The sequence below is a fragment of the Lissotriton vulgaris genome, chromosome 5, assembly GCF_964263255.1.
Source record: "Lissotriton vulgaris chromosome 5, aLisVul1.2, whole genome shotgun sequence".
NCBI classification, from domain to species: domain Eukaryota; kingdom Metazoa; phylum Chordata; class Amphibia; order Caudata; family Salamandridae; genus Lissotriton; species Lissotriton vulgaris.
This window is the reverse complement of record NC_141693.1, coordinates 1645225019-1645237399: the sequence shown is the minus strand read 5'-3', so window position 1 is coordinate 1645237399 and position 12381 is coordinate 1645225019. Positions and strand designations below refer to the sequence as shown.

The window sequence follows — 12381 nt, the reverse complement described above, 5'->3', positions numbered from 1 at the left end:
GGTGGAACTGAGAAGTTGAGAGCTTGGGATTTCTGAAGGGTAATGCGGAAGCCCTTGGCCTCACAAATCTCCCCAGCTCTTCTAGGAATGCCGGTAAGCCCTTGGTGGATCTTCTAGGACACTATCACATTATCGGCATAGAGGCTTATGGCACGCTCCTCACCCCCAAACTGCACCCCAGTGATGTGCTGGCTATCCTGTACCCTCTGCACCATTGGCTCCATATACAGAGCAAACAATAAGGGTGACAATGGTACCCCTGTCTTGTCACTCTGCCGATAGGAAAGAGGGCAGAAGTCATTTCATTAATCGGTGCCTGTGGAGCCCCATAGTTGCGAAGAAACCAGACCCCAAATCTGTCTCCGATGCCAAAATGGCCTTCTAGGGAAGGACAACATTCCCAGTCAAATGCTTTTCCAGTGTCGATGGCAAGGAGCATTATTTCCTTTTGCAAGCATATAGCCTTATCCACTAACTGGAGAATACGCTTGGTGCTAGCAGTGCGTTTCAAAGCATGACTGATCGGGATCCACAATCTTGGCATGTAGGGCTCTGGCATCGCTGCTAAGATGCTAGTGAACAGTTTTGCAACCACATTTATAAGAGAAATGGTCCTATAGGAATCGCCCTGTCTCTTGTCTTTCCCAGGTTTGGGTATATCAGTAATGGAAGCCTCAAGCAATGAGGGCGGAAGGGTGCCGGGGTCCACTATGGAATTAAAGAAGTGCGCAAAGATAGGGCTTATGTTCTCCTTGGAGGCAATCACTCAATACCTTAAGCAGCAAGTCTTGTGTTGTGTATAAGGACATATAGTAATCCCGAAAGCAGCTGCTATAGGTACAGTCTCAATTATTTAATTGCCATCTGATTATAGGATCATTTCCACCCTCTCAGCTTGCCGCTTAGCTCCCAGTTTACTTGTCAGCAGCCAGACACATTAATCCCCCTCAAGTAGAGGGTGTGCTGGAGGTGGAGCATGCCATATTCCATCCTGAATAAGCTGCTAAGCTGCGCATGCGCCACCTCCAGTTGCTGCTACACCCAGGAGGCTCCCATTCTTTTGTGGATAGTCTTTAGTTCCCTTAACTCCTCTCCAACTCCAATCTTTTCTCTTTGTGCATTTTGTTGCCGGCATACGATATAGCAATGAATTCTCCTCACATTACCGCCTTCAACATCTCTCATAGCGTAGTGATAGAGATTCCAGCCTGATCATTCACAGCTAGAAAGTACTTAATCGCCTGAGAAATGTGCTGACCATTTCTGGATGGTGTAATAGATCCTCCCTCAGTCGCCATGGGAAAAAGGCCAAGCTTAGTGGTGGCCCCTGGAGAGTGAGGGTTAAAGGGGCATGTACAGATAAACTACGGGGCTCTATCTCAACTGCTTTGACCTACATTTGTATGCCCCTTGTGCCCAGAAAATATTCAAGACAAGCATAGGTTTTATGTAAATAGAAAGTATAGTCTCTAGTGTGTGGGTGCGTGCCCCGCAATAAGTCGCTTAGGCCTATTTCTTGCAGCTAATTCATCATGTCTTTGGAAAGTGTCCATAGAGACTGCCACGACCTGTCAATCATTCATCATCACTTGATTAAGATCTCTATCAATTAACACCATCTGATCAGGGGATGTCAACGCCTCAGATATTGCCTGTTTGACAAACTGATCTTGGTAATCATTAGGGGCATATATGGAGGCCAAGGTGAGGGTCCAATCATCTACGTGTACCTAGTACCCTAACAGGTGTCCACTCAACTCTGCAATTTTGCAACCCACTTTGTCCCTAAAAGAATGCACAAAAAGGATAGCAACCCCACCTGCCTTGGTAATATTAGGGAAGTATTATCACGGAACGTGGTGTGATTTCAATCTGTGCCAGGCCTCTGATAGCAAGTGTGCCTCTTGTAGAAGGCAGATATCGCCTCTGGCTCACTTTAGGTAAGCTAATACTGCCTTGTGTTTATACAGGCTATTAAGCCCTTTCACATTTAATGTGATGATCTTCAAATAAGTTTGTGAATAGGTGTGATGCTGTTGATGCATGCTCATTAAGGTGGAGTTATGCCAGGGCATGACCATGTGCCTGAAGTCTAGCTGCCACTGGCAATCTACATGGTAAGGAGTCATCTATCTCAAAACTGGGTGTCAAGAACTGAGTGAGTACCCTTCCCACAGAACCCCAGGAAAACATAAATTGCCAATTGAACCAAAAAAATAACATAAGGTTGTTCCTATGTATCAGTAGAAACTGGCTAAATCCCATGGGGGCACTTATGTGGATGTTTATAAAAGGCTGCCTCCATCAGAATGAGGAGAAGTTGCCTACCACCTGCCCTAAGAGCCGTTGGTATTCATCGCCATTGGAATGAGGTCATGTTGGTCCCAGCCCAAATAATATTAGGCTGAGCCGTGCTTCCCCAGCTCACTAGCACAACTGTCTATGTCTGCCTGCCACTCCAGTGACATGGTAGCAGGGTCTGGTCTGAGGCATTCCAAAGGGGCTGGTACTCTTTCCCACTGACTACGGCATCACTCTTTGTGTCTCCTTGGTGAGCTCTTTTTCCCTTTCTTCAGGATATTCAGGAGGTGACAGGCCTCTGCAAAGGATGTAAGTTGATGATGCTTTCTGTCCCAGCGGAAAATGAGCAGGAACGGGTGGCCCCAGTTGTATGAGATTTCCTTGCTGTGGAAGAAGGAGGTAATGGGTTGGGAGTCTCTGCGTTTCTGTACAGTCACAGCCACTGGGTCCGGATTTAGTGTCAGTGTATGGCCTCTGAACCAAATGGGATGAATGCTTTGCACAGTATAGTTTCTTTAAATTGGAAGTATGTCCAGTGGGTGGACCCCATCCGCTTGCGGAAGGCCAACCCTATGAACTCATCAATTGCATCTCCATTTCAACTTGGGCACCTAGTATCTGCAGGAAGAGGACCTAGTCCGCAATGTCTGAGCCTTCAGCTTTGTCCGATACAAGGCGAATGCAGATGTTGGTCCTGCGGGAATGATTTTCAAGATCTTCAGTATGTGCCTGCATGGCAGGCTGCTGTTCCCTCAGTGGTAGCGCTGTTCAATTTCCTCGTCTCAGCTGGACTTATGCTCCTTGAGGGTGGACACACTATTTCCCTCCTCCGTCAAATCACATTTGACTTCCTTTATATCCTGGCCATGCTCTTTCTTCATTGCTTGGATGTCTTCACATAGAGATGCAAAGAGTGCTTCCAAGAAGGTTCTTGTTAGTGGGGCTTCCTCCTCAGGTCCCTCTGGCAATGCGGTTGGTCTTTGAAATTGTGTGGCCCCCTTGGCCGGTACACCAGACGACTGTGTGAGCATATAGTTAAGCAAGCGTTCCTTATTCCCTCTGGTTGTTGACATGGCTGCTCCCAGCTATGGATCCCTGTCTTCCGCCATCATCTGCCGCGGACCTCAGAGTCCAGCACTGTTTATCATTTCCCTCTGCAGACCCCCAGCGTGTCACTCCGCTCCATGACAGGACTCAGTTCTCGTGCTTAGACCTGTGGGTGGATGGATAGTTCCGAAAGATCTTCAAGTGCTTGGAAGCACCACTGATGTGCTGTCGCAAAGGGCTGCTCTCGCATCTGCTAGTGTCCTCCGGGGGGTGCTTGCCTTTGTGACAGTCGAGGGGCCCTTGTGCTGTTGGCAGCATGTAGTGAGGGTTACTAGTTTACCATGTCCTGGTAGTGCTTTGTCCCCAAGAGCTCACTTACAGGCCTCACATGCTTCTGACTTATATAGAGAAACCCCTTCAGTTAAGCCCCCCTAATTTGAGCAGATCTCAGGTCAGAGGGGTGGGGCACTACAGTGCCTCTTGCCCTCACCCTCATTCACCCCACCCGCTATTTGTACCTCAACAGAGGTGGTGGGGGTGCTGTGTGGTACTCTGACCCTCTCCTCCAAGGATGGCATTCCATGCCTATCTATACGCAGCCCCTCATGCTGCTTGGATGTCTCTGGCCCACTGGCTGTAAACCCAGCTGCCGTTGGCTGTTCCCTGCCCACTTGTCTCCCTGCTGCGCCCGCTGAGTGCACTGGAGTCTGCCAGAGAGCTCAGACGTGAGGTATTTCCACTCATCACCACTAGGCCTCAGTTGCCTGGAGCTCCACTTTGTGTGTGGGCCCTATCATCTGTTGTGCCATACCTTCACTAGCGGTACAAAAAGAGGTGGTGTTGGACGGAGTATCTGAATCAATCAAACACTCACACCCAGTCAAAAGATCCGTCCATCACCACCCCCTTTTGTACCGCTTTTGGCCACCATAAGTGTGGCAGGGTATGCTTAGACGTGAGTCCCTTGCTCACTTTGCCACTGGATTCAAGCAAGCCGGGCTGAAGACGGCTGGAATGCCAGAAACCGGTCCTCGGAAGTTTGTTTCCGGTCCAGGGAAGACATGGCTTGGCAGTTCGGGCTGGACTGTTCCCACGAGGCACAGGGTCAGACTGATTTGCATATAGCCATGTCTGAACTGAGGTGGCAGAGTGGGCTAAAGAACGGTGATGGATTACACCCAGATCTTTTGACTGGGTCTGAGTGTTTGATTGATTCAGATGCTCAGTCCATCACCACCCCCTTTTGTACCGCATACCTAAACTAGGGCCCCTCCGTTGCAGGCAAGGTGAATGCTGTCCGGGTCTTGAGTGCTCCCCAGGGGTCGCTCATCTCATGGCTAGGGCCAGTTCGTGTCCCTTTTGCATGCCGCCGTCGACATCTCATTAAGGGCTCTATGAGGTGCCCATTCTCTGTCGGTTGGGCCTCCTGGTGTGCCCCCTTAGCTGGATTTTCAGTGAGGACTCGTCATCACTGCCTTCTCTCTTGGACCGAGGAACCGCGGCAAATGCTCTGAGTGGTGGCGGTTTGGAGGAGGAGTAGAACAGTGCGTCCCACTCATCTGCCATCTTGACCATGCTCCCCAGTAAACCAATTTATAACGTTAACCCAGCCGTATGTTGATAGAAACGTGCCAAATGTTTGAGATGCTGGGAACACTACTTGTGGGGCGTGTAGAGCTGTTCCTCAGAGCCTTAGGTTGTTCCCTATTTCAGTCTTTTCTTCTGGGACATTTCTTATATGGATTACTTGTCCTTTCAGGTCAGCCATTTATTTTATTTAAATGTATTCCCATGTTTCCCTTGATCTCGAATCTTGAAAAGATCTACATGATATCTCTCAATGGTGGCATTATAGTTGGGACATGGATAATGGCTTTTTTTGAGATGCTTCACTGATTCACCCTTCCTCGAAATCTATTCGGAGAGAGAGGTTTGAGTCTTTATGTATGTATCTTCTCTACGGTTCATTTAGTTTCCTCAAGGGCCATGGAGCTCTAAAAATGTGTTCATTCCCTGAAAAGAGCCAAAGTGCTTTAGACCAGTATATCACTTTGGACAGAACATCGGTGAGTCTTTCTTATCTAGTTGTAGTCCAAGCATAGACAAATTCTAATTTTTAGACTAAGTAGACATTTTTTTTTGTTTCATTGTATTACAATTCAAAGGCATGTCGCAGAAATGGATAAAAAAAAATAACCTTTTCATTTTATTTTAATCATTGTTAGGGTCTTACTGGGTGCTTTGAATTCTGAGGGTTTCCCTATATATTTGGTTAAATTAGGAGGAAATCCTATCGGAAGGAGGTCGCCAGTAAACCGCACCATGTTGTAGAGAGTTGGTGAAGACTACTAATGGGTCACAATGGAATTGGCAATTAAACATTATCACACTCCTCGCATGTTCCTTTATACAATTATGCGTAAAAAAATAGAGTCTTTTAACACATTTTTCATGCTGAGTAACTGTCTATTTTCCCTTTAACAGCAGGCTGTGGATCTCCTCACTTATGCCTCACATGAACCTGTCCTTTTCCACACTATCGGACTCTTCTGATGCCACCGAGCGCACAATGTTTGATACCCGGCCGCGCTGGTCCACATTTTTGGATGCAGAAAAAAACCAGGTAGAGTGGATACTGAAAGTCATAAAATAGCTTGCAAATATTGTCATTTCATTGGTTGGGCAGTGTCTTCTGATTCTGCAATGAAATCCTTCCAATCTCGACAAAGGATAGGGCTGCTTTAATGGTTCCTAATTGACATCATAAGCTCCCAGATAGTGAACAGCCCTTATCTATGGGCAATGGTGTGCAGCGCCTCCTTAGATCCATGACACCTAGACTTTGTTAGAAATAATGACCTTATAAATACATACATTTCTCGTGGTATCTAGGTCACTAAAGATGGGCAACCATTCACCATGCTCTGAAGTCCATGAAAACCTAGACATCAGTAATCACTGACTATTCAACTATGAAAAAAAGAAATCAGTATTGCTTCGCACACCTTGGCGGCCATTGGACTGTACTCTCGAATGAAACATGGTGATGGTCAGAGACATGGGGGTCTCTGCACATGCAGAATACACGAATTTGGTCTTTGGGCCTCCACTCTGGCAGAGCAGTGTAGGAAAGGACCGTGGGACTCCCATCCTGCATCCTGAACGAGCAGAGTCCTACGATCCACAGCTTCCAGTTTTTATATAATGCATCAGTGTGATCTTTAGACCTCAACACTGGGTCTGCCATCCTCATAATGCATCATGCAAAGGAAGGTGTGAAGATCTTAGGCTCTCACCCCAGTAACACTGAGCATTTCTGACAGAACTGATTGAGATGTTCCACAGAGCTCTTGCTTACAGCAAAGTCCCGTTTGCTGTTTACAGCACGTCTATTACATTTTACAGCACACACTGGAGACATTCTCAATGAGTACAATTTACCCCTGAAATATTTTGCACAGCGCTGTGGATGAAGAATGAAAAAGTGTGATATGGGATTGAAAATAATCTACGCTTTTTTATGTCTCAAACATTTTATTGGTTTTCATCAGGAAAAAATGTAAGACATATTAATACTTTGAATACTGCAGCTTCCCACTATCCCAGACACAATCACTTAGTAACCTGCTTGAGAGTGGTCAGTATTTCCCTGCAGAGACACGCTAAGCTATGCAGGACAGCTCATCCTTGTGAGCAGCAGGTCATGGTAAACAAAGCCACTTTAGAATGAAAGACAAGAGACTACAATGTAGACAAAATCTTAGCCATGCATCATCCAACTTCCTGACCCTCAGTCCTAAGCATAAATGTAAATAAACGAACTCAGCATGGTTAGTCATATATATTTCTTCTATCTTGTAACCTCCACTGCATTCCTTGCTGAAAGTAGGTTGAGATAACATTTTGGATGAAATAGGCTTAGAGTTTCAAATCTTTTAGTGGCATTGGGAAAGTCACCTTTAGATGAAGAGGAAGGAATAAAAAACCATTTGACATGCAAAGGAAGTGATACATGTACCACCCAGCTGTAGATCAGGCTGTATGTGTCTTGTTTCTTATATTAAGTGTGTTATATGCTCCACTGAGGGCTTGCTTCAGACTTTGGACAACCATACATCATGGATGCCTCTCCCAGTTGGCTACAGTAGACAGTAAGCCTTCTTCTAGAAGACATGCTCTCAGTCTCCCTCTTGATGACTCCATAGTGTAAATGTCAAGGTCTGGCACTCAAAAAAGCACTACTAGGCATCAAAGGGAAGATAATCAATAGTAATATCCTGGATATTAATGAGTATCTTAATGGAGCAAAGGTATAATCCTCCGAAATCTGGTGCAGGAACACCAAGCCCATGCCATTGTTACATCTAATGCAAAGGTTTGAGCAACCAAGAGAGATATTCTTAATACAGTTTGTTGTGAAATGCCAACTATATAGTAGGGGTGGGTGGAATTTGCGTAGTCGTGCTACGCAAAGTTCTGCGAAACATAAAAAATCTCCGCAGCACACAGAGTTCCGTGAACACTCGGGATTGCTTGTTCCACCCGTTTGCGATGCTTTTTTCCTGTTCGCAAACTCTGTTTGCGTGCTCGAGGGGAAATATCTTGCGAACACGCATGTTGAAAGCGTGAACAAGCAAAAAATTCTGCAAAGACGTGGATTGAGGAATTTTTGGTAATTTCGCATACTCAGCGGACTGCGAAAATACCCAAATTCCGCGAGCGGAACGGAATTTACCGCCCAGGCCTACTGTATAGCACATGAAACAAACTGTATTTATCTGTTTAGTGGGGCAAGATTTAACCGCTATCCATCATATTGGATGCCATTATTATACCAGGGCATCCATGCAAGGATAATTATACACTCTGTCTGGTACTGGTGACCTAAGGATTTACACAAACCCCTAGCCTCCCACTTTCCCCAGTCTGGAAATAGAGCATGGTACTCACTGCCATATTTGCAAAGAGTGGTTTATACATTCATACGAATTCCATCATCTTGTGGGTAGCTTAATTCCTCTTTATTTTATTCAGAAGCCAATGCCTAAACTGGCAACACAGAATTCTGTCTCCATCTGTGAATCCAAATTGTGCCTTACCGTCTGCAAAGAGTTGATTTCAAACCCGGGGGATCCTGTGCTGTATTGAACTATGTGTTATAAAACACTGAATTCAAGTGAAAAAGAACTATCACACATCCTTTGCGTTGTTCTACATTTGTTGGTCTTGTAAAAGGCCTCTGGCCTTTCTTTCTTTTTCATTCATGTTTAAGATCTTGCGGCACTCATCCATCCATGATGCACTAACTCATCAACTTACCCATCCATTTTTCCATGCATTAGCTCCTTCATTGAGCATCTACCCATTTATTCACCTATTCACTTTGTCATCCATTCATTTATAATCAATGCACTCCTCCCTCCATGCATTCAGTCATTCACCCATTGGTTCAATCATTCAACCAATGATTTATTCTTACATGCAGCTGCTCATCCATCCACAAAACAACGCACACTTCCAACGAAAATGCACTTCTGCAGGTTGTGGCCCTTTAATGCTTGTTTTCTTTGTCTTCGGAATTCACCCTCCTTATATTCAATCCCCGCAGCACCTCACCATTAGAATCTACTTATCCTGTGTCTTTGTGTGTACTTGTGGCCAGCCGGTACACTTAGCCTGACTGGTGAGGCGTGAAATGCATCCCAGTGATCTGAGTCTCTCTTTCTCCTGCAGGTATCCCACGACTCTAATTCCTGGAGGAAAGAAAGAACTACTTTCTGAAGCACAGCAGACGCTCATAATGATCCTTTGAGTGATGGACTAAGTGCTGTTTTTCTCTTTTATGAATTATTGTGGAAACTACAATAATTGCCACTTAGGTTATTTCATATTTATTTGTGATATTGCTGACTGGAGCACTGGTCTTCCTGTGCTAATGATCAATTATTGTAAAAGCCGTGCATCCGATGCAATGTGCTCTTCATGTCAAATAGAGTTTTGGAGAGTTCAGCTCGGTTAAAATAATGGTCGGAAGCCCGTCTTTGTCATGCAGACACCTAATGGGGTATCACTGTTGAATATTACCGCAGCACGGCTTCTTAATATCTGAAGAGGGCTCGTGGTATAATGAATGAGCATCAGCACTGTAGCTTATTGGATCTGTGTAATTGAATATACCTGCTTGGTAGCCTTCCTCTCCTCTTACAGAGCCAAGTATCTTCGTTCAGCTCTCGCGGTCATGGCTATCAACCACCATAGGCCACCCTGACTGTGGCCGGCTTTAAAAATCACAGTGGCTTTCAAATCACAGGCTAGCAGAGAATCTAAGAATCTACACCACCGAGGCTTTGGGAAGGCTTGGTTGGGGATGGGGGGGGGGGACTTTAAAATATCGAAGAGGCATACGGCATCCTATAGTCGACGATTGGGGAGGCCACTTCATTGAGGACATCTAGAGAAGCTTGCATAGGTAGAATGACATATTTAGAAGTGGAAATGGCTTTATAATAGAGTTTCCCCGTTGGATCAATGCTAACTGGTATTCAAGAGGAATAAAAGATCTTCAGTTTTTGAGTGGGAGCGGGACATTGGCCATAAACTGGGACCAGTGGCTGGAGTCTGGAAGGCCCTCTCTGCTAACCTTAAATGAGTAACCTTATTTTATCTGCTTTGAGCTTTAACCCCATCCAATCACAGAGTGAGCAGTCAAACATGCATGCCAAAGGCTCTGCCTGCGTATTGTGTACGTGTTTAACTACTAAGGAAGCACTTCGTAAGTAGCAAAACGACTGGGCTCAGGGACAAGTGTTGCAAAACCCCACGGCCTCAGCTAGGACGTCAATGTTCAAGACACAGAGAGGTGTTACCAGTGTACGTCAGGCTTCCTCTCTATGGCTTACCACTGTTGATCTGCCTCTACTCACCCACCTGGGGTGGGACGCTTCTGCGAGTAGGAAGCAGGGGCTTCCACTGCGGTACCTCTGCAGTTCCTTATTAGGTTCCCCTCTTGTTCCTTTTGGGAGTTATAATTCCAAATCCATATTGTTTTAAAAATGATGTGCTGCGACCTAGCAAAGGTTAATAATAAAAAGGAATAATGTTTTGCAGTATGGCTGTAGGGCTCACACCTTTGTGCTTTGCAAAAACCTCTGATTGGCAACCTGCGACTGACGAAATCCACATTAGCTAAAGCAAGGCTAAAAGAAAAGAGGAAAAATTCCTACAGTCATTATGAAACAAGTGTACAAATGACAAACCTGGGGATGTGCTTATATATGAAGGAAGAGCATGTTACAGGGCTCTGAGAATTCGAAATTCACAATTCCAGTGTCAGCCTAGTCGCATATTAATAGGTTCATTTTTAAAACTATTGGTCAGAAGGCCTCAAGCTTTAGTAGAAAACGATCTCCAGAGGTTCAAAAACCAGAAGAATCAGAGGAACATCATGGCAGATGAGATTTGTTTTCAAAGCTAGCCAAAGGCCAACCTACAGACATGGTCGGATTGGCACAGTAGGTTTAGAGTTTATTCATTGCTTTCCATTGGTTGTCTTTATTGTCACTCTCATTTGTTTGCTTCTTATTCATCAGCTGCTAGGTCCTCTTTCCTCTGCTTCTGTATGTTCCTCATTTGGAGCATGGATACTTTATTGTGTCCTTCCACTGTTAGCTTTTTCAGGTGCTGCTTTTCTCTTTTTATTTAAGCACTCTTTGAGAGTGCATGTGTTTTCTACCTGTCTCCCTTGTGCGCTTCTCTCCCCCCTGCAGCATGGTCTGTATTAATCGTGTGCTTGTTCCCCATTCGCCCTGTGTTGCCTTCCAACCCATGTGCTTTCTTCCCACCTGCTCCATGTTGCTGTCTTTCACCCATTTGACAGGATCGGACTGGGAACCCAAAGCAACCTTGGCAAGTGTTGTCAGACCAGCCACACAAGATGCATAATGAACAAGCACAACAAGTGAGCATGACCACTACAAGAGTGGTTGGGGTGGGGAGTTCTCCCAAAAATATTTGGGAAAAATGGTACATTTTACAACATATTTTTCACATACTCGATTGTATTAACTTTTAAAACATATTAAATGATGACCTTACAGTGCACCAGGATACGACAATCTTTGTTGGGGCTCTTCAATGATTCCCTTAGTATAACCCTCAACAGTGCCTCTCATATCTCTTAGTCGCTCACACATGTATTTAGTATATCACCTCTCATACCAGTGTAGGGTGTGGAAGCACTTTACATCACACACATATACAGAGCAAATGTATCACACGTGTAAATCAGTGTATTGAAAATTTTACATAACACAAAGGGAAATCACAATGTAGAATTCACATATCATCCATACAGGTAGGCATTTTTAAGAGTTATTGGTCTGGAGAAACACAAACTCAGGATTTAGATCGTAGCACAGTGGTTACGGTTGCCTTTACTAATAGGAATGTATTCCTTCCCAAAAATACCCTTTCTAGCAATATTAGGATAACGAAAGACAGGGAAAAAACATACCTTTGTAACCTGTCCCATGCAGCTCTTTGATGGCAGTTCATAGCTCACTGTTCAAGATTACGATTGCAACTTATGAGCTTTACAGTAACGAAAGGATCTTTTGACAAAAGCAGTAACCTGTTGAGCTATGCACATAAAATACTGTTCTGTGATCTGCATGGTACATGTTCTTTGCAGCGGGCATATTAACCTCAGCGCTACCTTGGATGAGTTAAAACTTCAACTAGGCTAAACTTCAATCTCTCTCCAGCAGGTACATTAATCACCAGTTATCTTGACACGTTTATTGTTGCCTGAAAAATACTGGCCATACAAGGACCTCCGCAGTGCTTTTAAAATTGCTTCACCTCAACAAACACGGCCCCCAGTCACAAATGCAGTCTCCCCCCCCCCCCCCCACCCCCCTTCCAACTTCCAGGGGAAATACCCGAGGCCCGAGATGGCCAGTCCGGCCTGGCCTTTTGATCCCCACCTATTTTGCTTCCGCCCCCACCCGCGATCCTGTGCTAAATGCTTTAGTG

At 45.1% G+C, this 12381-nt stretch overlaps 1 protein-coding gene across 1 annotated transcript in view; it reads left to right on the top strand.

Moving 5' to 3' along the window:
* LOC147716904 (uncharacterized) overlaps window positions 1-11398 on the top strand; it is a 188561-nt gene extending 177163 nt beyond the window's left edge. Inside the window, exons 3-4 of the mRNA XM_086920455.1 lie at window positions 5833-5971; window positions 9082-11398. Coding sequence (XP_086776581.1) covers window positions 5833-5971; window positions 9082-9129 — 187 coding nt within the window. The 3' untranslated portion in view covers window positions 9130-11398. The remainder of the gene's footprint in view (window positions 1-5832; window positions 5972-9081) is intronic.
* The last annotated feature ends 983 nt before the right edge of the window (window positions 11399-12381 follow it).